We start from the raw sequence: 27,370 nt of genomic DNA on the forward strand, positions 1-27,370 counted from the left end.
GGCAACAGATTTGAGGTTACACCAATATTTAGGGAGTAACATGCAACATGCTGCGAAGCATCCCCCATTGCCACCCTCAACAGCACGCAGGGAGTTCTTCTCCCCCACAGGCATGGTCAATTTTAAATTGGCAGGGCTGTCTTTTATTCACAGAGAACTGTGAACGAATAAATAAACTACAAGTCCAGTCTTCCACTGTGGAACAATTAGTACACTCATAGTCCATTGATACTTTCTCTAACTGAAAGCCCATACAGTGGTACAGGCAGAGAGCTGGAAGAAGAGTCTGCAGGAGCCCAACATTGCACCTGCGATCTACTGATTGTGTGTGCAATGCTTGCAGGCTCCTTTGTAAAAAATAAATAAAAAAAACGCACATTTTTTTTCCCCTGAAAAAATATACTGATTTTGAGTGGTCTGACCCTTTAATACAAATGTTAGGAGCTATGTACATGTTTCTGCATGTGTGTTTTTTTCTTTAATACAGGACATTAGATTTAACAAGTAGACAGACTTTAAAACACATCAAACACCATATATGATCAAAGAATTTAACCAGACCACTATACTAAATATCTTACCATCGTCAACATAATCAATAGTGGTGAGATGCTTGATGCGGTTACACAGAACACTTTCCTGTCTTCGTAGTTTGCTCCGTTTCTCAGTAACCGGTGTGCTCCCAGAAACAGAGTCTGGAGAATGCAAATCTCCACCTTGAGTAAGTTCTATGCAATACTCAATTAAACCACTCATCAGCTCAGCCTGAAAAAAAAAAAAAAAAAAAAAAAAAAAAAGTCTAAAAACTATAGCAGTATTTTCTTTTTTTCCTTAAAGTGGATGTAAACCCTCAGATATACCCAGTGAATTGAACAGCCTCAGATGATATGCAGGGATGAAACAAATCTCCCTACACAAATTTAGCATGTATATTCACTGTCTTCATCTTTATATACTGTTTAGAAAGTGCACATCGTGTTAGGAGATTTTCTCTTCCTGGTTAGCACTGCAGTGAAGCCTAGGCATACATCCAAGACAGCTGATTGGAGGAAAGGCAGGAGCCCCCTCTCCTCATTAGGTACAGACTTTCAGCTCTGTCCCTTAAATCGTCCAGGGCTCTGCTAATCTATTTATAGCTATTAAAAAGGAAAGAATTTAATTTTCTGTTAAAAAAAAAAAAAAAAAAAAAAAGGAAAGAATTTGGGACTTTGTATCTCATATAAAGTCCCATATTTCCCCTTTTCCCTCAATATTATAATCTATTTATAGCATCCTCCTCAACACAAAACTCAGGCTGCTTTTATCATATGTGTCTGAGAACTTTTAAGGAGTTATAAGGCTGATAACAGAAGAATGGGGCAGGAGACAGCTATGGGACATAGTGCTTTGAAGAGAGATAACACTGCAGATATATGTGCCCAGCTCAAATTTCATGAATCTTGAACTTCAATTGATCTCCAGAAAACATTGCCACTAATACAGTCAGAATATCCTCTCATTTAACTGAAACTAAGATTATCATGTGAGAAATACAAAGAATGCCATACCTGGCCAATTGACAATTTTGGGTGCCTGGCTCTAAGTTACAGACTCAGAACCAGCATGAAGCAAATAAAAGTCAAAACAAATATTATATCTCTATATTTGCTTCAGGTCACTGACTGAGAAAGCAGTAAGGGCCAAATCACACTTTTGTGATGCGTTACAGCATTACACATGTAGTGGTGTAGTTGCCACTAGTAACAGACAAACCACCAATTCACCCCACTTATTAATACTGAGGTTAAATAATGTCACATCATCTTCTCTGGGCAAGAAGGACCCACTCTGAATGAATCCTTAAGAAGGCTCTGGTTGCTCGCTGCTACTAGGCCTGCAGCACCTCTCCCCAGAGGCCTAGTAGTTAGAAAGCATTCTTTCGGATGGTGGACTACTGTTCCCAGCCAGCCCAACCCAGCCCTCAGGCCAGATCGATTTGACACAGATCCCCACAGTCTCTCCTCTGATCCAGGACTCCTCATCAGTCACCGTGTAAATGATGAAGTCTTTGCTAATGACCGTGTAGAAGCAAAGTTCCCTCACAGACTTCCTGGCACATTCAGCCCCCCACTGTGGTAACACTCACTGACCTTTCACTGCCCTGAGTCCTTGATGGAGAACTTGACTGGACTATACGTTCGACAGCTTCACCTGCCCCTCTGCTCCAGGAGTTCTTTATCGACCACCGTGTGATGATAAAGACATTGCCAATGACCGTGTAGAGGCAAAGTTCCTTCATAGCTCTCCCTGGGCCTCCTCCTGCGATCGGTACCCCCCCCCCCAAATAGGGTGCCTTCCTGCTGCTACCTTGTATTTCATTCTCCGCTTCACTCAGCCAACATCTCCCCCCCAGTGGCATGTTGCCTAAATTTGATGCCTGTGCTGACAATTCCTAGTAAAAATCTATTACTAGCACCTACCTATTGATAGAGGGTGCTACACACATTAACACAAGTTACGTGCGTCAGCATTACTTTGAAGTGGTACCCCCAAAGCACTGTGGCAATGCAGTTCAACATAACCATGCATAGTGGTATGCTGTGTACAAAAAACATGCAATATGTCTGTATTTTTCACTGTGGTGGTGAGTTGGCAGCCCTTTCATTTGAATAGGCTGCCTGTAAGTAAGGTGTGTTAACGCAACAAACCAGAACAGCAAAAGTGTATATAGTTGCTGAAATGACCATGACAGAAGTACAGTATGGGGGCTGCCATTTGAGTCTCCTAAAGAAAATTTGATTTGCCTGGCTACCCTCTGGCTTAAAAGTAACAAGGTAAAAAAATAAAATAAAAAATATATGATGCAGACTATCTCTAGCATTATCCACCATTTGGCCATTACCTATAACAGACCAAACTCTCCAGCAAGGGACAGCTACATTTATAGATATTCCGTCCCCACTGCTAAATGGCTAGAGTAACTGTTAAATCAACCAGCAGGGGGGCATTTACTGCAGCCAACAGGGTGAAAGGTGAAGGAGACCACCGTCATGGAGAACTGGGAGCTGGCAATCATGCTGTGAAAGAAGGTCTCAAAAAAAGTGCAAAAGCTTGTAGGATCAACTGGTACTTATGAAAACCTTTACTCATACCAATATAAACAAAACTTGCACAACAGCAATGACAACCAGGAGGGGGGCCATTTATACAACTTCTGTAATTGGGATTACACAACTTCTCAAGTACTTTTGAGTCACAGACCCAGAACAATCTGCTGTACATTATGGTTGAAAAGTGTTCGACTTTTAGCTTTGTATACATGTTCATGTTAAACTCAGAGCATTAAAGCCAAAGCACCCCTCAGTCAGACAACAAGCATTTCCAGAAGGAGTTGTCAGCAATGGCAGGTTACATATTTCTCTCATGACAGGTGCACTTAAATTCAAGTAGCATACAATTTCCCACTTGTCAGACTTAACAGAATGGTCAGAGCGCTTCTGAGAGGCAAGCTCATTCCCTGGGTATTGCTCAAACTACATGTAATGCTTCTTTTAAAGCAGAACAAAAAAATGGCACAAATACTTACTTTCCCTCCAAAAGGTCTGACACCTGCGGAGGTGCCTCCCCAGCCCGTTTTCCATGGTTCTTCTAGGTGTGTTTATTTTGACCGATTCAATTGGCTGATGCGGGATTAAGACAATCCCATGCATGCGCAGGAGTTCAATCATTCCCGCACATGGACAGTGTACATTCTGCAGAGGATTGTAAGCAGGCAGTTAAGTGTACTTTATTGCAAATCAGACATTGCATGTCTTTTCTGCAATAAAAAGCCTGCCTCTTAACTATTTTTATATTTAGTTCTGCTTCAAGCTGCAGTGAGGATGACAAAATAGTCAATAACTTATCTGAATGTAATTAGACTGCATTAGGGGCAAGCATTATTAGAGCGCTGGAAATCTTTATCCTGCAGAAACGTAGCCTAGGGCAGTGATGGCGAACCTTGGCACCCCAGATGTTTTGGAGCTACATTTCCCATGAAGCTCAACTACACTACAAAGTGCATGAGCATCATGGGAAATGTAGTTCCAAAACATCTGGGGTGCCAAGGTTCACCATCACTGGCCTAGGGGATAGAAGTTCTTAGAACACCAGGTTATATAGTGTCTTAACCACATTGATACAGAGCATTTTCACCCCCTTCCTGCCCAGGTCATGCAACACTGTACCCAAATTTTTATCATTTTTTTTCCCCCCACAAATAGAGCTTTCTTTTGGTGGTATATAATCACCTCTGCGGGTTTTATTTTTTGCGCTATAAACAAAAGAAGAGCGAAAAGAAAAAAAAAAAACAAAAAAAACACAAAAACACACTATTTTTTACTTTTTGCTATAATAAATATCCCAATTTTAAAAACAAAAAGTTTTTTTTCCTCAGTTTATGCCGATATGTAATTTTCTACATATTTTTTTTTTTTAACCAAAATTGCAATAAGCGTATATTGATTGGTTCGCGCTAAAATGTTATAGCGCCTACAAAATAGGGGATAGTTTTATGGCATTTTTATTTATTTTTTTTTTACTAGTAATGGCAGCGATGCGCGATTTTTATCGTGACTGTGGCATTGTGGCAGACATATCGGACACTTTTGACACTATTTTGGGACCACTGACATTTATACAGCGATCAGTGCTAAAAAAATGTACTGATTACTGTAGAAATGTCACTGGCAGGGAAGGGATTAACACTAGGGGGCGTTTAAGGGGTTAAATGCGTCACCTAGAGAGTGATTCTAACTGTGGGGGGACTGACTTGGGGAGGAGACTGATCAGTGTTCCTATATACTAGGAACACACGATCTGTTTCCTCTCTCCTGACAGGATGTGGATCTGTGTGTTTACACACACAGATCCACGTTCCTGCTCTGTAACGAGCGATCGCCCGGCAGACATCGCTGCTGCTGGGCATGCGCATCTGCTCCTCGGGACCCCTATACCGCTGGGAAGCCGAGGACGTCATGATGCCCGCTTAGGATGGGGGATTCCATCTGCGGACGTCATATGACAACGGGCGGGTAGGGAAGTGGTTAAAAAAAAGTATTCACACCCCTTATAATTTTACACATTTTGTCATGTTACAATCAAAAGCATAACTATTTCTTTATCGTACATCATGGGACACAGAGCACCATAATAATGACTATCTGGGTTATATGCTACCTTTAGATGATTGGACATTGGCAACCAATAGTAAGAAGGTTCCTCCCATATAACCCCTCCCACACGGGAAGTACCTTAGTTTTTTTGCCAATGTCTTGAAGGTGATGGTCATGGCTGTTGAAGCTCTTCAAATTCTTCAATGATGTCCCAGTGAGGATGTTATAATCGGATCCATTCAGATGGCAAGAAAGCTAAAGTGGATGGTACCCGAGCCTCGGTTCAAGAACAAGGTTTTGCCTGTAATGTGTCCTTTATGGCGCTGGACTCTTGTTAATGGTATTCCTAGTCTATGACTTGCCCGAGGGAACCAGAAGGGTGCCCTACAGGTCCAAGGGTATGGACCCCAAATAAAGGGGGACCCGGTCCTTGAAAGTCCTCAGAGGCGCTACCCACCGTGATGGAGGAAGATTGGGCCTGTCTCAGGCCCTGCAGTGTGGACCGGTGAGTACTCCCTCTGGGATGCCTAAAAAAGCTGCTGTTCCCTCTAGATCATGTTACTGTGTGTGGTAGAGGTCCTAATTTATGTGCACCTTGTGTCCCACTGTGTCTGAGGTTACAGAAGACAGCCGGTGGTGTGCACTTATGCGGGCATATTCTGCGGGCGTGCACGTGTGCCGCGGGTGTGCGCATGCGCTGCGGGGGGTCCCGTGTCGGCGTGCATACCGCACATGCGCGGTGATGCCAGTTGTTGGCATCAGTTAATGGGCTCATAAGAGCCAGGACTCCTGGAGCGCGCGGTTGGGACACAGAAGTCTGGGGAACCGTTTCTAGAAGTATTTACTATAGGGTCTGGAAGTCATACATTTTCTGGTGCGAGAGGAGAAGATCATCTAAAAGGTAGCATATAACCCAGATAGAGCACCATAATAATGACTATCTGGGTTATATGCTACCTTTAGATGATTGGACACTGGCAACCGATAGTAAGAAGGTTCCTCCCATATAACCCCTCCCACACGGGAAGTACCTTAGTTTTGTAGCAAGCAATGCAGACCCCAGAAAAGAAGGGAGGGACCTCTGTGTCCCGTGATGTACTCCAAGAAAAGGATTTTACAGGTAAGCTGTTTTAAAAATCCATTTTTTATTGGGATTTTATGCGGTAGATCAACACAAAGTGGCACATAATTGTGAAGTGGAAGGAAAATGATAAATGGTTTTCAAAATGTTTTACAAATAAAGATCTGAAAGTGTGGTGTGCATTTGTATTCAGCCCCCTTTACTCAGATATTCTTAACTAAAATCTAATTGAACCAATTGCCTTCAGAAGTCACCCAATTAGTAAATAGTCCACCTGTGTGTAATTAAATCTCAGTATAAATATAGCTGTACTGTGAAGCCCTCAGAGGTTTGTTAGAGAACCTTAGTGAACAAAAAGCATGAAGAAGGCCAATGAACACACCAGACAGGTCAGGGATAAAAGTTGTGAAGTTTAAAGCAGGGTTAAGTTTTTTTTTTTAAATATCCCAAGCTTTGAACATCTCACGGAGCACTGTTCAATCCATCATTCAAAAATGTAAAGAGTATGGCACAACTGCAAACCTACCAAGACATGGCCATCCACCTAAACTGATAGGCCGGGTAAGGAGAGCATTAATCAGAGAAGCAGCCAAGAGGCCCATGGTAACTCTGTAGGAGTACAGAGATCCACAGCTCAGGTGGGAGAATCTGTCCACAGGACAACTATTAGTCGTGTACTCCACAGCCTTCATGCAAGAGTGGCAAGAAGAAAGCCATTGTTAAAAGAAAGCCATAAGAAGTCCCATTTGCAGTTTGCAAGAGGCCATGTGGGGGACACAGAAAAACACGTGGAAGAAGGTGCCCTGGTCAGATGAGACCAAAATTTTACTTTTTGGCCTAAAAGAAAAACGATGTGTGGCAGAAAACTAACACTGCACATCACCCTGAACACCCCATCCCCACCATGAAACATGGTGGTGGCAGCATCATGTTATGGGGATGCTTTTCCTCATCAGGGACAGCAAAGTTGGACAGAGTTGATGGGAAGATGGATGGAGCCAGGGCAAGCTTAGAAGAAAACCTGTTAGAGTCTGCAAAAGACTTGAGACTGGGGTGGAGGTTCACCTTCCAGCAGAGCAACGACCCTAAACATACAGCGAGAGCTACAATGGAATGGTTTAGATCGAAGCATATTCATATGTTACAATGGCCCAGTCAAATTCCAGACCTAAATCCAATTGAGAATCTGTGGCAAGACTTGAAAATTGCTGTTTACAGACGCTCTCCATCCAATCTGACAGAGCTTGAGCTATTTTGCAAAGAAGAATGGGCAAAAGATTTAATTCTCTAGATGTGCAAAGCTGGAAGAGACATACTTAAAAAGACTTTCAGCTGTAATTGCAGCAAAAGGTGGTTCTACAAAGTATTGACTCAGGGGGGCTGAATACAAGTGCACACCACACTTCATATATTTGTAAAAGATTTTGAAAACCATTTATCATTTTCCTTCCACTTCACAATTATGTACCACTGTGTGTTGGTCTATCACATAAAATTCCAATAAAATACATTTACATTTTTGGTTGTAACATGACAAAACATGGAAAATTAAGGGGTATGAATACTTTTTAAAGGCACTCTAGGCAAAGAAAGTACTTTACACAACAAGTTGACTTCTTTTTCACATGTTAAACCAAGACATCTTGGCAAATAAATTGTCCCTGTATGTATTTGCAGGTTGCATTTTCCTGAAATACACATTTAAAAAGGTTTTTTACTTTGGCTACAGCATATATTTTCAGGAGAAGCAACAGATTCAGAAGTCTTCTGTGACAATTGCATAGTATATGTAAAATGGCATGCGCAATTTCAAGCCTGGTTGGAGATTTCCAACAATGATAAAAAATCTCTTGCAAATAAAACTATCATGCTCTCTCCTTTTGCAACAGGAAACAAACATTAACTACATACACTGAGCCCCTTAAAAGGTTCTGTCTGATGCATGTAGGGGGTATAAGCAACCTTCTGTTGTGGGTAATGTGAGGATGCTGAACTCACACTATACAGTATATAAGCGGGCAGGTGGATCTCCTCTGTTATTTATTATCTGGCAATGTTTTTTGATGTACAGTATATGCATTAAAAGGTACTTCAGTTTCTTCCGCTGAAAATGTATTACATGCTTTTATATTGATCACTTCTGGGTAGCTTAACAAGGAGATACAATATAAATGACTAAATTATTTCTGGAATGTCACCTGTTTGGAGTATATTTTTAGCAACTTGTTAACCGGTGTTCCTTCGTTATCACCATCAAACTCCAGCCATAAAATATGCTCGTCCCTATCTGGATATGTGTGATCCCAGGACAGCTCTGAAAACTTCAAACTTATTAAGACATGCTGTAAAAAGAAAACAAATAGGAAGAGGTTTTGTGAAACTGATCAAATCAAAAATAAAGCAATGACAGAGGTTTGAAATGTACATAATGTATGGATAGAAATAAAAGTTATTTAAATTGAATAACTACAATGGTTATTATGCTTGATAAAAAAAAAAAAAAAAAAAAAGTGTCAGTGTATTAGGCTGGATTCACACCTATGAATTTTGTGTGCTTTTTGCATTTTGCAGATTTGCACTACAGATCGTGTTCCATAGAATACAATGTTAAATGGACTCTAGTGCAAATCTGCAAAATGCAAAAAGAACTAAAACTGCATAGGTGTGAATCCAGCCTTACTTTTACACATATGAATGACTGGTTATTTCATCAAAATTCGTAGAGCTCGCACCATAATAAAAAGTGCAAGTGCACCCAATATTGATTATCCTAATTTCAGTAAGATGCACACATGCTGAATCATCCAACAGCTTCATATACCTTTCAGGGACATTAGGGGAGCAATCGCTATACATAAAGTATAAAGTTCAGCTGTGGCCATTGCAAGGGGATAGATAGAGAATATATATATATATATATATATATATATATATATATATATATATATATATATATATATATATATTTATTACACACACACACACACACACACAAACACAATTGTGCTCATAAGTTTATATACCCTGACAGAATTTATGATTTCTTGGCCATTTTTTCAGAGAATATGAATGGTAACACAAACTTTTTTCATTCACTCATGGTTAGTGTTTGGCTGAAGCCATTAATTATCAATCAACTGTGTTTACTCTTTAAATCATAATGACAGCAGAAACTACCCAAATGACCCTGATCAAAAGTTTACATACCCTGGTGATTTTGGCCTAATAACATGCACACAAGTTGACACAAAGGAGTTTGAATGGCTATTAAAAAGGTAACCATCCTCACCTGTGATCTGTCTGTTTGTGATTAGTGTGTGTGTGTATGAGGCCAGGTTCACACTGGTGCGACACGACAGCTGTCCTACTTTGGATCAGACTTTGCCCCGCGACTTAAAGCCGACATACGTCAGACTTTCAATGAACGGGGATCCGGCCACCAATACCAGGCACTGTGTTTGGTATGAATCTTGAGGGGGAACTCCACGCCAAATTTTAAATAAAAAACCGGCATGGGTTCCCCCTCCAAGAGCATACCAGGCCCTGCCCGGCAGGTCAGGAAAAGGGGTGGGGACGAGCGAGCGCCCGTCCCCTTCCTGAACCGTACCAAGCCGCATGCCCTCAACATGGGGGGGGGGGGGTGGGTGCTTTGGGGCAGGGGGGCACCCTGTGGCCCCCCCCCCACAACAAAGCACCTTGTCCCCATGTTGATGAGGACAAGGGCCTCTTCCCGACAACCCTGGCCGTTGGTTTTCAGGGTCTGTGGGTGGGGGGCTTATCAGAATCCGGGAGCCCCCTTTAATAAGGGGGCCCCCAGATCCCGGCCCCCCACCCTATGTGAATGAGTATGCCTACACATTCACCTAGGAAAAAAAAGTGTCAAAAAAAAAAAAAAAAAAAAAAAAAAAACACACTACACAGGCTTTTAAAATAATTTATTAGGCAGCTCCGGGGGGGGGGGTCTCCGGTTCTACTCCCGATCTCCGGTATCTTCTGCCGGGCTCCTCCGCTATCTTCTGCTCTTTTGCCGGCTCTTTTGCTACCGGTGGCCCGGTCTTCTCCGCCGTCTTCTTCCGATGTTGACACGACGCTCTCTCCCACTGTAATGCCGTGTGCGTGGTCCGCAACGACTTATACTCGACTCACGACTCACCGGGTGACCCCGCCCCTTATGACGTCACGGTCCCATCATGCCCCGGGACTGACGTCATAAGGGGTGGGGTCACTGGGTGACCACACCCTGTCCCTATATAAGTCGTTGCGGACCGCACACACGGCATTACAGTGGGAGAGAGCGTTGTGTCAACATCAGAAGAAGAGAAGAGGGAAGAAGACGGCGGAGCAAAAGAGCCGGAAAAAGAGCAGAATATAGCGGCACCTGTCTAGTGTGTTTTTTTTAATTGACACTTTTTTTCCCCTAGGTGAATGGGTAGGGGTACGATGTACCCCATACTCATTCACATAGGGTGGGGGGCCGGGATCTGGGGGCCCCCTTATTAAAGGGAGCTCCTGGATTCCGATAAGCCCCCCGCCCGCAAACCCCGACAACCAACGGCCAGGGTTGTCGGGAAGAGGCCCTTGTCCTCATCAACATGGGGACAAGGTGCTTTGGGGTGGGGGGGCCGCAGGGCTCCCCCCTGCCCCAAAGCACCCAACCCCCCCATGTTGAGGGCATGCGGCCTGGTACGGTTTAGGAGGGGGGCGCTCGCCCCCACCCCTTTTCCTGACCGGCCGGGCTGCGTGCTCAGATAAGGGTCTGGTATGGATTTGGGGGTGACCCCCACGCCGTTTTTTTCGGCGTAGGGGGTTCCCCTTAAAATCCATACCAGACCCAAGGGCCTGGTATGCTCTTGGAGGGGGAACCCATGCCGGTTTATTTAAAATTTGGTGCAGAGTTCCCCCTCAAGATCATCTGAGCACAAGTCGCATGCCAAAGTCGGATCATGCGAGACAGTGGGCTGAAGTAGGATCAAAGTCGGACCAAAGTAGTACAGGGAGCATTTTCAAAGTCGGACCGACTTGTGTCGGAACAGTTAGGACGGCTCCCATAGGGAAACATTGATTTTCACACGTCATGCGACATGAACTCCCAATGCCGGAGCGTTTGTCGCACTAGTGTGAACCCAGCCTAAGGCTGCATTCACACCTGAGCGTAGCGTTTGAGCGTTTCTTCTGGCGTTTTGTCGCGTGGTTTTTCGGGCATATTTGCACGTTTCCATGCAGCGTTGTCCGGCGTTTTTGAGCTTTGCCATTTTTTTTATTAGCCAATAGGAAAAATTATCATCATCTGTTTCATCATTTGTTGCTATATTGTTGGATTCTGTCATCTGCTTCCTGCTCCAAAATCGCCCAAACCTGCCCAATTCGCGAGACAAAAAAGGGGTTCAGAACTTGTTTGCGCTTCAGGCATGTGAACCATCTCCACAGAGAATAATGGATTTTTTGCCCTCAAGCGTTTTGTAGCTTGAGGATTCAAGCTACAAAACGCTGAGGTGTGAATGGGCTCTCCTGTATTTTCTGCTAGAAATTCACTTAGAACCCCCAAACATTATATATATATATATATATATATATATATATATATATATATATATATATATATATATATATATATATATATATATATATATATATATATATATATATATATATATATATATATATATATATTTTTAGCAGAGACCCTAGGGAATAAAATAGCGGTTGTTGCAATATTTTATGTCACACGGTATTTGCGCAGCGGTCTTTCAAACGCAATTTAAAAAAAAAAAAATACACTAATGAATTACAAACAAAACTAAGCAGTAAAGTTAGCCCATTTTTTTTCATCCAAAAGTTTTGATTACCTGTTTTTGTGTATTTAATATTTAAGATATAGTTTTTTTGATATCTAAATTATACATACAAGTGAACTGATTGGAGGTTTGTTTAGTTTAATAAATGTTTAAATGTAAAAAATGTTCTGTATCATGTATAACTTAAGGCTGCTTTCACACTGGAGTGGGCATGCGTTGACAGTAAAACACTGCTAGTTTTAGCGGCGCTTTACCGTCGTTTTAGCGGCGCTATTCGGCTGCTAGCGGGGAGCTTATAACCCAGCTAGCGGCCGAGGAAGGGGTTAAATGCGCCCGTGAAGCGCCACAGTCGAAATGCTTTGCAGGCGCTTCGGCAGCAGTGCGCATTCATTTCAATGGGCAGGAGTGGTGGAGCAGTGGTATACACCGCTCCAAAGATGTTGCTTGCAGGACTTTTTTTTTTTTTTTTTTTAACATCCTGCCAGCGCATCGCCTCTGTGTGAAAGCACTCTGGCTTTCACACAGACTGCAGTGGAGCAGGCACTTTACAGGCGCTATTTTTAGCCCAAAAGAGCTTGAAAAACGCCCCAGTGTGAAAGGGGTCTATGTATCGGCCATCAACCACCGCGATTTCTAAATATCGGCATCAGCCAGAGAAAAACCCATATCAGTCGACCTCTAATAAGGAGGCACTTGAAAAAAGATGGGCTGCATGGTCGAGTCACCATAAGAAAGCCAATACTACGCAATTTCCACAAAGTATCCCACTTACAGTACAGCAAACAGCACAGAGACAAGCCTCAAACCTTCTGGCACAAAGTCATTTGGAGTGATGAGACCAAAACTGAGCTTTTTGGCCACAACCATAAACGCTACATTTGGAGAGGAGTCAACAATGCCTATGATGAAAGGTACAGAGGTGGATCGCTGATGTTTTGGGGATGTGTGAGCTACAAAGGCACAGAAAATTTGGTCAAAATTGATGGCAAGATAAATGTAGTATGTTATCAAAAAGTACTGGAGGAACATTTGCATTACTCAGCCAGGGCCGTACTTATACATTCCACCATGACAATGATCCAAAACACAAGGCCAAGTCAACCTGTCATTGGCTACAGCAGAATAAAGTGAAGGTTCTGGAGTGGCCATCTCAGTCTCCTGACCTCAATATTATTGAGCCAGTCTGGGGAGATCTCAAATGTGCAGTTCATGCAAGACAGCCCAATAATTTACAGGAGCTGGAGGCTTTTTGCCAAGAGGAATGGGCAGCTTTACCAACTGAGAAGATAAAGAGCCTCATCCACAAATAAAACAAACAAAAAGACTTCAAGCTGTCATTGATGTTAAAGAGGGCAATACACGGTATTAAGAACTGGGGTATGTAAACTTTTGATCAGGGTCATTTGGGTAGTTTCTGCTGTCGTTATGATTTAAAAAGAGTACACAGTTGACTGATAATAAATGGCTTCAGCCAAACACTAACCATGAGTGAAAGAAAAGTTTTCGTGTTATCATTCATAGTCTCTGAAAAATGTCCAAGAAATCATAAGTTTACATACCCTGGCAGAATTTAGGAGCACAACTAATATATATATATATATATATATATATATATATATATATATATATATATATATATATATATATATATATATATATATATATATATATATATATATATATATATATATATATATTTAATTACACACACACATACATACAACACATACATACAGTGGGGACGGAAAGTATTCATTCCCCCTTAAATGTTTCACTCTTTGTTATATTGCAGTCATTTGCTAAAATCATTTAAGTTCATTTTTTTCCTCATTAATGTACACACAGCACCCCATATTGACAGAAAATCACAGAATTGTTGACATTTTTGCAGATTTAGAAAAAAGAAAAAAAAACTGAAATATCACATGGTCCTAAGTATTCAGACTCTTTTCTCAGTATTTAGTAGAAGCACCCTTTTGATCTAATACAGCCATGAGTCTTTTTGGGAAAGATGCAACAAGTTTTTCACACCTGGATTTGGGGATCCTCTGCCATTCCTCCTTGCAGATCCTCTCCAGTTCTGTCAGGTTGGATGGTAAACGTTGGTGGACAGCCATTTTTAGAGATGCTCAATTGGTTTAAGTCAGGGCTCTGGCTGGGCCATTCAAGAACAGTCACGGAGTTGTTGTGAAGCCACTCCTTTGTTATTTTAGCTGTGTGCTTAGGGTCATTATCTTGTTGGAAGGTAAACCTTCGGCCCAGTCTTAAGTCCTGAGCACTCTGGAGAAGGTTTTAGTCCAGGATATCCCTGTACTTGACCGCATTCATCTTTCCCTCGATTGCAACCAGTCGTCCTGTCCCTGCAGCTGAAAAAGCACCCCCACAGCTTGATGCTGCCACCACCATGCTTCACTGTTGGGACTGTATTGGACAGGTGATGAGCGGTGCCTGGTTTTCTCCACACATACCGCTTAGACTTAAGGCCAAAAAGTTCTATCTTTGTCTCATCAGACCAAAGAATCTTATTTCTCATCATCTTGGAGTCCTTCAGGTGTTTTTTTTAGCAAATTCCATGCAGGCTTTCATATGTCTTGCACTGAGGAGAGGCTTCCGTCGGGCCACTCTGCCATAAAGCCCCGACTGGTGGAGGGCTGCAGTGATGGTTGACTTTCTACAACTTTCTCCCATCTCCCGACTGCATCTCTGGAGCTCAGCCACAGTGATCTTTGGGTTCTTCTTTACCTCTCTCACCAAGGCTCTTCTCCCCCCGATAGCTCAGTTTGGCCAAACGGCCAGCTCTAGGAAGGGTTCTGGTTGTCCCAAACGTCTTCCATTTAAGGATTATGGAGGCCACTGTGCTCTTAGGAACCCTAAGTGCAGCAGAAATTTTTTTGTAACCTTGGCCAGATCTGTGCCTTGCCACAATTCTGTCTCTGAGCTCTTCAGGCAGTTCCTTTGACCTCATGATTCTCATTTGCTCTGACATGCACTGAGCTGTAAGGTTTTATATAGACAGGTGTGTGGCTTTCCTAATCAAGTCCAATCAGTATAATCAAACACAGCTGGATTCAAATGAAGGTGTAGAACCATCTCAAGGATGATCAGAAGAAATGGACAGCACCTGAGTTAAATATATGAGCGTCACAGCAAAGGGTCTGAATACTTAGGACCATGTGATATTTCAGTTTTTCTTTTTTGATAAATTTGCAAAAATGTCAACAATTCTGTGTTTTTCTGTCAATAATAGGTGCTGTGTGTACATTAATGAGGAAAAAAAATGAACTTAAATGATTTTAGCAAATGGCTGCAATATAACAAAGAGTGAAAAATTTAAGGGGGTCTGAAAACTTTCTGTCCCGTGTGTGTGTGTGTGTGTGTGTGTGTGTGTGTGTGTGTGTGTGCGCGCGATTTCCAAGTCTTGTATCAAAATGTTGTGAAATGTCAGGAGGTGATTCAGCAGAAAAATTAGGATTTTTGGTTTACTCGTAAAATTATTTTCTCAATCATATATCACAGGACACAGAGGACTTCATATTCATGACTACATGGGATGTCCCATAGCACTGAATATGAGGGGGTGTGTAAAACAGTAACAAGACCAACATGCCCACAACCAGAACAGGGGGAAACCCCACTACAAAACCACCAGCAAAACCACCAGCACAAAAGAGCAGACCAGGTAGCAGCCTTACAAAATGTGAAAAGAAGCTTAATGCTGACACATTTAGGAAGCCTTGACTGGGAAAGGGGGGACCTTGCCCTTGACACCATAGAACTGAGAAATTAGCAGATGAATCCACATAGAAATAATGGATCCTTTGTTAAAAAAAAAAAAAAGAAATTGTGGATCCAGAAGAAGCCTGACCCTTACAAGGACCCTCAGGCAGAAGATCAGCCAAGTAATCAGACTCTAAAACAAAGCTTTAAACTGCAGACAAACTATAACAGCTAGATCAACATCCAAAGAGTAAAGCACCTTCTAATTGGGTTGCTTAGTATTAGGACAATAGGCCTCAAGTCAACACCCCCTTATCCAAGTGAAGAACCAGGAAAGGATCCTTGCAGGAAAGTGCAGCCAACTCAAAAGACCCTGTGAGCTGAGAAGTCTGCAAAAACAGACAAGACCAAGTTACAAGGTCCCACAGAGACAAGCAGGGCCGCACAGGCAGAACAATCCATTTGCCACCCTGCACAAAAGCTTTCACCAAGGAATGAGACGTAATAGGTCTCTGAAACAGAACACACCAGGCTGAGATACATCCCTTAAATGATACCTATTAGTTAGAGACATCTCCACACTGGGCTGGAGAAAAGCCAAAATGTGTCCTATGATACATCAGTGATGCAACTTACACCAGGCGACAAGGGTTTCAATGTAAAGCACTACACCTTCCTAGAAGTTGACTTTCTTGTGCGGAGGTGAGTAGGGATTACAGAGTCAGAAACATCCCTGTCCCTCAAGAATTGGGTTTCAATAGCCATTCCGTCAAAGTTAGCGACTGTAAAGCAAGATGGAAGATCAGACCCTGTAACAGCAAATCTAGACAATCTGGAAGAGTCCATGGCTCATCTGCCATGAGATTTACAATATTTGCATTTTACAATCTTCTTGGCCAAGCAGGTCCTGTTGGAATCATCAAAATGTCCTCCACCTTTATCCGCAGGAACACTGTAATAAAGGGATAGCATACATCAGGGAAAACTGGTCCCAAGGGATCACCAGAGCATCTACTGCAAACGTCTGAGGATCTCATGTTCAAACCTGTCCAGTTTGTTGTTGAATCTGGAAACCAGGGGATCCACATATTGGGTCATCCACTGCAAAAAAAAATCTCTGAACACCAGTGGGTGAAGGGATTCATATGTGGATGGCTTAGAAAGTCTGCCTGAAATTTTTCCACACTAGGAAACTGAACATTGGAGATAGCCAGAAGGTGAAGTTCTGCCCAAGGAAAGATCAGGACTGCTTTTTCTGGAGCAGTGTGACTTTGTCCCTTCTTGAGGGTTGATGTATGCCACAGCTATGGCATCACTTGACTGCACACTGATGGGAGATTCTGAAGGCAGACACAGCAATGTAGGAGGGCCAACCAAATCACCCAAAAGTTCCAGGCCGTTGATCAGCAATTTACAACAGCCACCTTCTTTGAACCAACAGATTCTCCCTAACGCCTCACCAGCCCAACAGGGTCTTCGAATACATCGAAAGGAAGGTAGCCAACATCTGCGTAGATATCCAAAACTGCACATTTGACCTGTTTTTCGGAATCAGATGCATTAACAGATCCAAGGACTTCTGAAGTTTTCCATACTGACAGGATATTGAGCTGAAGAACTCTGAAGTGAAACTTAGCATGGTGACCCACTGAAGGCTGCTACCTTCTTCCCCAACACATTTATGCAGGCCCAAAATCAAGGAACATTCCAAGGACCTTAGGTACTCCACTTGGGATCAAAGAGACATGGATTTCTCCTGTGCTGTGTTGAGGACTAAGCCATAGTACTCATGTGTGTTAGAACCAAGAACTTGTACAGTCTGTTGGACATTGGACATCATTTACTAGCATCCTAGAGAAGCAGGTCATCCACATACAACACACAATGGGCATACCCTGGGTCCTCTACAACCCTAAAACTGGAGCCAACGCCTTGGTAAACACTCTGAAAGCCATGGACAGGCTGAAAAACAAAGTAACAAACTGGTAGTGGAGATCCTCCATGGCAAATCGCAAAAATTGTTGGCGAAACTGGAAAAAAAAAAAAAAAAAAAAAAAAAAAAAAAAAAGAGATGTGGGTAGGCATCCTTAATATCTACTCGCTCCAGGAAATCCTGATAATGAAGTGAAGCAGTCACTGTACTTAAGAAATTGACACCCTTCAGGTCCAGAATAGGCAGGATGTCTCCATCTGACTGGGGAACTGCAAACAGGGTGGAATAGAAGCTGTGAAACCTCTGCCCCTCCAGTATGGGTGTGATGACTGCCTGAGACAGCATCCTTTCCAGAGCTGCAAAGAAAACCACTTTTTTGGGGCTCCAAAGAAACCCTTGCGCATATAAAACATTGATAGAGATAGATGATAGAGATGATAGACATATTTTTAGTAGAGACCATAGAGAATAAAATGGCGGTTGTTGCAATATTTTATGTCACACTCCGTTTGTGCAGCGGTCTTTCAAACACAAAAACAGAGTTAGGTACCTGGTAACTCCTCTTCTAGGATATCTTCCAGGGCAACATCTGAGCAATAGGGCTCCTCCCACCTAAAACAGGAAATACATTATCCACCATTTTAAAAAGCTGTCAAATACCTCAGAGTCTCAGTAATATAAAAAGTACCGAAGGAACAACAGGCAAATATACACCATCATTTCATAAAACTTCTTCCTAAAAAATAACTAGGGACGGGTATGAGTGCTGCCCTGGAAGACTTCCTAGAAAAATAGTTACCAGGTACCTAACTTTGTTTTCTCAAGTCATCTTCTAGGGCAGCATCTGAGAGGATTTAGCAAGGAATACTACTGGGGGGGGGGGGGCAGTCTACAGCCCAAAGGACCTTTCTACTGAAAGATTGGTCTTGGCTGGACAGGAAATCTATCCTATAATGATTTGTAAGGATTCCGAAGCCCAATCAGGTTGCCACCTGGCACATCTGGTCTGGCGTAGCTCCTGCTTTCTCCACATAAAAGATGACCAAGTCCTGGTAGAATGGGCTGTGATTCCCTTTGGTGGTACCTGGTTGAGATTGGTAGATGTAAGGGATGCTAGTCTGATATAACTGCCAGCTTTGAAGCTATTGAGGCGAACCCCTTCCTCTGCCCATACGGATGTCAAAGATTTGTGAAATTACCTCTGACTCCACTGAGAGGTTCTACATATAAATATGAAGAGCAGCAGGGAATCCCTAAATTAAATAAGTTTTAGGAATCGTACTGAAATCAATTCATTTGTGGGCTATGGAAATAATGCTCCACACACTGAAAGACAGTAGGAAACAAAACCACCTACAGAGGTGATCAGAATGCCTCCCTCGACAGTGGCCCCCCCAAAAAGAAAAAAAAAAAAAATTGCTGCAATGCCGTTCGGCTTGCCAAGTGTCGCAGGCCCCGGAACTACCCAGGCACCATCCAATGAGCACAAAAACAAAAAGTGTAGCGCTATAAAATAATGGGCTATAAGCCCAAATGGTATCTGAAAAATTGCAAACAGTGAATTTTTCAGATGCCATTTGGGCTTACAGCCCATTATTTTATAGCGCTACCCTTTTTGTTCTTTTTTACCATTTATCTAATTTGGTGTCAGCTGCTTAGAATTGGGGGTAGCGCAAAGTTATTTGCCACTACCATCCATTGAGCAGCCAATCAGGCACTGTAAGCACGGGGACGCTGCCTTCTATCCCTGGTTGGGACTGAAAATTGCTAAGAGATCACCCATACCTGCGTTGGAGTGAGCTACTGTAAGGACTATAGAGACTGGATAGTAGATTTCCATGATACCTAGACCATACATTTTCCCTACAACTCCTGATGTGTCCAAATAGTTACTTAAAATACGGAACAATAACGCCCCTAACTATCCGTGTAGAAAGGGGTGACCAGGTAAGCGGTCTGGTCACCAAAGCAAGAAATACACAGGAATTGCTAGACTGACAATCAGTTACTACGCATATGAGCAATATGTGAGGACAAATCATACAGTACATTCTTGTATACGCAATATAACTGTCCCCTCATCTAAATGCAAATGTCAGGTGTTCTTCCTGTGTATTAAGGCTGAGTCCTCCACAAGGACTCTGGTGCTAGTTGTGATACTGCTGTGAGTAGAGTTAGGTATGATCCCTGCTTAAAGATACTGATTTTGTAGCTATAACAGGATAAACCATCCATGTTGACTGTTACACCACGTTCTGTTAAAGTGAAACTTTAGTCCGAAACCAAGTCCTGCCAGATCACTTTAGGCCGGCCCCCTCTGCAGGCATAGCTGTGCAAAATCCAGTCCATTTTATGCATTTTTTGGTACTACAGTGTTTGTAGTCTGATCTGCTGACAGTCCTAAAGCAGAATTGAACCATATTATCATTTACAGCCAAGGAAGCTGCTTCTGTCTGATCTGCAACTTCCATGGTGCTGTACATGCGATCAGTCATGTCACCAGCCATTTGATGTTTGGTTGATGCAGCAAGCAAATGTGACAGTAATCCAGGCATTCCAGGAATGTAACTTTTTTAGAAAAACTTAAAAATCAATAGTATTATTTCCCCTTTATGATTCACTTCTGCTCAGGGGCAATACACAAAGATATATATTGATTATGTTTGAATATAGTGCCATAACAACCAAAGCCAGTTATAAGGTCCGAGTGATGGCAATGATGGAAGCCTGAAACACTGCCTATAAACTCTGCACATAAAATGCGCTGCAGAGTATTATGCTTTTGGAGGTGATAGGAGATATACCATATTCCCTCGATGCTAGAGGACTGGAATTATGTCCTATAAAGCTACCAGTGTCAGGACCAGGGAGTATGTCTGGTATTTGCCTGAATGTGTGGGATTTGATTGTCTGTTAGATCAGTGGTTCTCAACCCTGTCCTCAAGTATCCCCAACAGGCTATGTTTTGGGAATTTCTCTTAGATAAAATCGCTGTCCAAAATACGAAGACATTGACTTTGATTTAAAGCACCTGTGCAAGATAAAGGAAAACCTGCAAACATGGCCTGTTGGAGGTACTCGAGGACAGGGTTGAGACCAACTGTGCTAGATGAAGCACCAGGAGGTAGTGCTCCTGGGAAATCCATATACAACTGGATTATAATCAAAGAGATACATGTATAAAGAGCTGACTAGTGCTCAATCATGTCGCACCTTCTGCAACGAAGCCTATTTCCTACAGAAGGTATTTAGAAATTTCAATATATATATATATATATATATATATATATATATATATATATATATATATATATATATATATATATATATATATATATATATATATATAGTTTGGGGGTTCTAAGTGAATTTCTAGCAGAAAATACAGGAGAGCCCATTCACACCTCAGCGTTTTGTAGCTTGAATCCTCAAGCTACAAAACGCTTGAGGGCAAAAAATCCATTATTCTCTGTGGAGATGGTTCACATTTCCACTCAGTCGCCTGAAGCGCAAACAAGTTCTGAATCCCTTTTTTGTCGCGCAAATTGGGCAGGTTTGGGCGTTTTTGGAGCAGGAAGCAGATGACAAAATCCAACAACATAGCAACAAATGATGAAACGGATGATAATTTTTCCTATTGGCTAATAAAAAAAATGGCAAAGCTCAAAAACCCCGGACAACGCTGCATGGAAATATATATATATATATTTATTTTTTGTGAACTCCTTATATAATAATAATAATAATAATAAAAAAAGAAAAAGTACCTTGGTCAGGCTCCTGCCCAGAGGTCTGATCCCCAAACCATGCACACACGCACACAAACACACGTCTATGTATAAAGACAGCCATATTGCCGATTGCATATAGTCCGAGTTAAAACAGTAGGCATATCTAATATTAAAAACCTCCCAAATCATGGGGCCACTTACAGCTGAGGCCTGTGCAGCAAGTAGATTGTTAGAAGTATCAAATAAAACAGTCACAGATAGTATTTGAAAAAAGCATTGATCTGCGACAAAGAGCCATCCGAGAAACCCTACATTTTTTGGTATGGTAACTAGTATTGTGTCAATTTCAACTAATTGACTTCTATGTAAGGTAGAAAATTAACTTTTTTTACCTGATTTTGTAGCAGCGATTTCAGTTTTAAATTTCTAAAAGGCTCAGTCCACGCAGTATTGCTATCTTGCTTTAAAAATCAATATGTTCCTAATTGTACATCACCAGACACAGAGTTCATATTTTTGACTACTTGTGTTATTCTGCCACCTCCAGGTGAATGGGCACTGGCCAAAAACCTCTCCCAGCTCAACTAAGCCTCAGTTGGGGCGGAGGAGGGCTTTATCTGGATTGGTCACTACAACTAGTAGACCAAGAGGAACTGTACCTGGACCCCATATACAAGAGTGAAAGGACCTGTAAAGTAGAGCTGCATGATTCTGGATAAAATGAGAATCACAATTTTTCTGCTTAGAATAAAGATCACAATTCTTGCAGCATAACATCTTTCACATTATACAAAACAATTGGGCTAACTTTACTGTTTAGTTTTCTTTTTTTTCATTGAAGTGTATTTTTCGTCTTCCAGGGCAACATCTGAGAGATAGGGCTCCACCTAAAACAGGAACCGCATCATTCACCATTTTAAAAAGCCGTTGCATACCTCAGAGCCTCAGTTCTTGTGTCTCCTCAGGACCAACAAGATCAGCACACAGTTTTTTTTTCTCTCCAGTCCCTGTGCTAAGTTGCAGGGGACTCACTGTCCAGTCATCTTCAGTTGCCTGTGAGGGGGTCTGTGTTCACGTGATTCCATGGTCATGCATAAGACAGCCTGCTATTCACAATGGGCTGTCCTTTGTGCGTTTGTCCCCTCAAAAAAAAAAAAAAAAGCTCCTACTCCTTTCTGGGCGAAAAGCTTCATGTGATTTTTAAAGGCGTGTTTTGCAGCAATTGCAGCAGGATTCTGACACGATTGACAACAATTTGGGGTGCCATTTAGAATGAATGGCACCCAAAATGCACATTGTGCATTTTGTAGCAATTGCCATGTGAACTGGAATCACCAAGTGTGAATGGGGCCTAATTGTATCTTGCGCCCAGTTCTGGTATCAGTCCCTTCATCTATAAATTAGGGCTCCTTTACACTCTAAAATAAATACAAAAAAAAAAAAAAAGACTCCCGGCTTCCACATGAGTTAAAGTTCAGCCTAAAACTAAAATCTCTAAATCTACTTGCAGCCACAATCTAAGACTAACCTACGGTGGGTATAGAAAAGAATCACCCCCTTTGAAATAAATTTAGTTGCTTTGCAGCCTGAAATTTGGACAGACACAGTTTTTGTGTTGTCCAGCTGTATTTATTCAGTGCAACTTAGAACATACAAGTGAAAGATAGAACACCAACATGTCAAAAAAGATAAAAACAATTCAAAAACAGAAACACTGAGTTGGAAAAAGGATCACACCCTTGTGTGAGTATTTTCTTGAACCACCTGTCTCTGACTTTACAATATTTGCCCACTCTTCTTTGCAGAACTGCTCAAGTTCGGTTAAATTTGATGGTGACTGTGTGGTAATTTTTCTTGTGTGCTTTGGGCCATTGTCATGTTGGAAGGTAAACCTTCTTCCCATAGACAACGTTCTGGCAGAGGGCAACAGATTTTTCGTAAGAATTTGATGGCATTTTGCCCCATCCATCTTTCCTTCTATCCTGACAAATGTTGCAGTCCCTGCTGCAGAGAAACACCCCCCATAAAAGGATATTACCATCTCCATGCTTTACAGTAGGAATGGTGTTATTTGGATGGTGAGCTGTATTGGATTTTCCCCAGACATATCGTTTGACATTGAGGCCAATCATTAACACCTTTTTCCATGTGGCCTCAGAATCTTCAAGGTGCATTTTGGCAAAGCTCAGGTCATGACTACATGTGGCCTTTCTTAAAGAGTGGCCTGATTGAGTTTACAAGTCATTTTTAAGAGGGGGTGATCCTTTTTCCACCTCAGCGATTCTGTTTTTGAATTTTTTTTTGACATGTTGGGGTTATCTTTCACTTGGATGTTATAAGTTGCACTGAGTAAAAACAGCTGAAGACAAAAAAACACACCTGTCTGTTTTCATTTCAGGCTGCAAAGCAACAAAATGTGATTATTTTAAAGAGAGGTGATTCTTTTCTATACCCACTGTATCTAGCACTGTAAAGCAAAAATCGCTATACATACCTTCTGAACCTGCTCCAGTCTGCTCCCACGCTGAGCTGTCAGCGGAGGCTTCTCTGTGTAGGTAAATGCAGAAGAGGCAGCCGACAATGGAAGCCCCATGGTAACTATATGGGTGACGTCACTTACCAGCCAGTCGTCTCCTGCATGGAGCTTATGCCACTGAAGACCACACCAAAGCGGCTTCAGAAAAGTGGTGTATAGTGATTTTTGCTTTACAGGGCTATATAGGTTAGCCTTAGATTGTCGCTGCAAGTAGATTTAGAGATTTTAGTTGAAGACTGAACTTGCACTTTAAAACGTCCTTAAAGAAGACAGCGGCTTTGTGATTTTGTTACTTATTTCTTACATGCACTTTTTTTAAAGCTGCATTGGCGACCGCACTATTTGAGATCAGAAGTTTCCACACTTTATAAGTAACAGACTCTTCTCCAAAAATCACAAACCATACAAAGTACAGAGTTCAAATACCTTTTCCTTACGGTCAATAACAGACACTCCTTCCATATTAATAGCAACTGACACGGTCTTGCGTCCAGCTCTGTTCAGAAAGCCTTGTGCTGGTTTGTCAATTTCTCCCATGAAAAAAGCACACCTGTAGAGTCACATAATAGGTTACACTGAATGCAAAAAAAAAAAAAAAAAAAAAAAACACCACACACAGACCTCTGTATTTGGGGAGCTCTTGGAACATGCAAGCATTCTTTGAGTGTGAAGAGGGCAAAGATAGCGCTCATTGAAAAGATGATATTTAGGAAAATTTAATTCAAAAGTGCTGTTGGAGGGAAGTGCTATGTGCAATGTACACTTACCTCTGGGACACGTTTTTCTTAAGAGGAGGAGTGTCTATGCGGGGTACATAAAAATAAAACACAGTATATTCTCATCTCTGTGCTGCAGCATTGGTGTGATGCTGCAACTGTCCCATGTTGGCTCTAAGACTGAGAACTGAAAGATCAGATGAGTGCTGATCATTCATTCATTGATCTAGTCAACACAGAGAGCAGTGACTGTCAGTGAGCACTCATTGGAGCGCCACGCAGGAGATGAGGAAGGTGCAGCTGGCTTTGGTTCTCACCTGGAGCTAGTTGTCAATCAGGCAGGTGGGTGGACTATATGGTCGGGATCCTTACAGAGCCTGGAGCCGCTCTGCCACGTCAGCTGACAATAGCCAGCTATTAGCTGACCCTGGGTGACAAGAGTGCAAAAGTGAGTGCACTCATGTGACTTACAAGCTTTGCCAAAAAAGCTTTGGCCATACTTTTCTTTTAATAAGAGCATGCAGTGGCTCACAGCAGGAGTCTGGTGAGTCGGACCTGAAAACGGACCAAAAGACGCACAGGGTTCCTGTGCAAATCACACCAGAGCCGCTGCAAAGATATGTGAACTGGCTCCATAGAGAGCTGGTCACAATCTCCTGCTGTGCGAACTGGATGTGGAGAAATCCGCATCAAATTCGCACTAGTGTGAACCCAGCCTTAAACAACCAACGGGAAGAGGGAAGAGAGCCAGGAAAATGTTATTTGAGTTTTTAGGCTAAAAATCCATCCCAATGGATTCTATTTCTAAGGCTGCATTCACACAGAATGCAAAGCAATTTTTAGGTGTTTTGCATGTGTTTGTATTTGGGCCTTTTTGTGTGCATATACAAGTGTCTTACATGTGTATTTAAGCTTCAGATGTTTTGCTTTAGCCAACGAAAAAAAAACTTTACAAAGTGTCCATTTGACGTAACACATCTCCTCCTGCTCAGTGCTTTAGAGAGCTCTCAGCAGGCATCAGGAACGTGTGAAACATTTACCATTTTCACATCTTTTTTGAATAGAGCCTTAAAGCAGAACTTCAGGTATTGGTCCCTGGGGAGGTTTATCACCAAAGAGAAGGCGAGTATTGCAGCAAAGGCTGTATTTTAGTAACTGCGGGTGAAAAAATTGAGTGAGGCTGTCATTGCAATAATATTTCGAAGTGCCATTCTTGCTTTTTTTCTCAGTTTTAGGCGTGGCAAAATGCATGAGCACAGAGCTACAGGATGTCAGCACGTACAGCAGGAAGGAAACATACTTGTATGTGAAAACCATGCTGGCATTGTCCCTTAAGGGGGAGTAGGAGGGAGTAGTAAGGAGTAAGGTGGAAGAGTGGCTCTCCTGTGCTGGATCACGCATCTAATACATGATCCAGCACTTCTGGGTAAGGGACGCGCGCCCACCACGCTGTCTGTGCTGTGATTAGTCACAGCAAAAGCCGATCAGTGGGTGGACACTGCCGTGCAGGAGGTTCATTCCAGGACGACGTCAAATGATGTGCACCTGGAACAACAAAAGCCCCGCTCGGCTGTCAAACTGCTACAGGCCAGGCGGGAACTGGTTAGAGGGCAAGGTGCTCTTATATATAATATTGAGGTGAGCGTCTAGTGCAATTGGTGGTGGATTACACTGGCTGTACACAGCAATAATCTTGAATTTTGATCCAGAAGGATCGTTTTTTGGACACTGAGCACATTTTAAGCATATGAATTTAAATATCTGTTTGACACATTTATTAAATGCACTTTTATATATGCATTATATTGCAGTTTTTTTTAGGTTGATATGTCGCGATTTTTGATGCACAGCTACACACATCATTTGCACATTGAAATTCATGTATTTTATTGTTAAAAAGCCTGTTTAAATATTGTATTGTGATTTTTAATTGCTGGGTTTGCACATTAAACACATGATAGAGGAGCGGGCTTGATTTACTTTTGATTGCACTGCACTCTTTTAGGAATATTACCACTTCTATCCATGCTGCTGGTCTTAGTCTTTGGAGTGGTGAGTTTTTGAGCTTGCAATGTTTTCTAGGTGAAAAGTTTTTTTTCCCCTTTTTAAGCCCTAGTTCATACTGGTATGGCTTTGAAATTGCTACTTCAGCGTGATTTCAAACCCACACATCAGAGCGTTTTGCACTGCTGATTTCATTGCAGTTTGCGACTTCATTTAACAGAAATCTATGCAACTCGCAATGAAATCAGTTAAAAGTAGTGGAGGAAACTTTCATAATCGCTGCCACATAAGTCGTGGCTATATGAACAGTTCCATTGCTGGCAATGGGGTGCGACTTCTCATGCGATTTAATAATGTCAAATTGCATGAAGAGTCACACTAGTGTGAACAGGGGCTCAAAGTAGAAAGTCTATTTAAAAGAGGATACATACTTTCTTTTCCGGTCTTTCCCCTTTTTACCAAAAATTTTGAATACAAATAATACAAACCCATAATAGGGAAGTTCATGGCACTTCTTCAGATACTCTTTGTAGTTTGTGGCTTCTCCCTCTTCACAAGTATTATTTTCTGTAACTTCTTTGTAGGAGTTAAGCAAAGTCTGTTCAAAACCTGCTTGGCGACTCCCTTTATTAATAAAAGCATTCAATAATCCATTCCTTTTTTTACACATATAAGGAGGAAGGAAGCACTCCAGCTTGGGTCTAAGAAAGAAGAAATATATCACA

At 42.0% G+C, this 27,370-nt stretch overlaps 1 protein-coding gene across 1 annotated transcript in view; it reads right to left on the minus strand.

Moving 5' to 3' along the window:
* Positions 1-27,370, minus strand: part of FRMD8 (FERM domain containing 8) — a 61,830-nt gene that overhangs the window by 1,999 nt on the left and 32,461 nt on the right. Inside the window, exons 7-10 of the mRNA XM_073604895.1 lie at positions 27,134-27,346; positions 24,352-24,475; positions 8,412-8,555; positions 582-765 (exon numbers count right to left, since the gene is read on the minus strand). Coding sequence (XP_073460996.1) covers positions 582-765; positions 8,412-8,555; positions 24,352-24,475; positions 27,134-27,346 — 665 coding nt within the window. The remainder of the gene's footprint in view (positions 1-581; positions 766-8,411; positions 8,556-24,351; positions 24,476-27,133; positions 27,347-27,370) is intronic.

The sequence above is a fragment of the Aquarana catesbeiana genome, linkage group LG11 (assembly GCF_042186555.1).
Source record: "Aquarana catesbeiana isolate 2022-GZ linkage group LG11, ASM4218655v1, whole genome shotgun sequence".
Taxonomy (NCBI): Eukaryota; Metazoa; Chordata; class Amphibia; order Anura; family Ranidae; genus Aquarana; species Aquarana catesbeiana.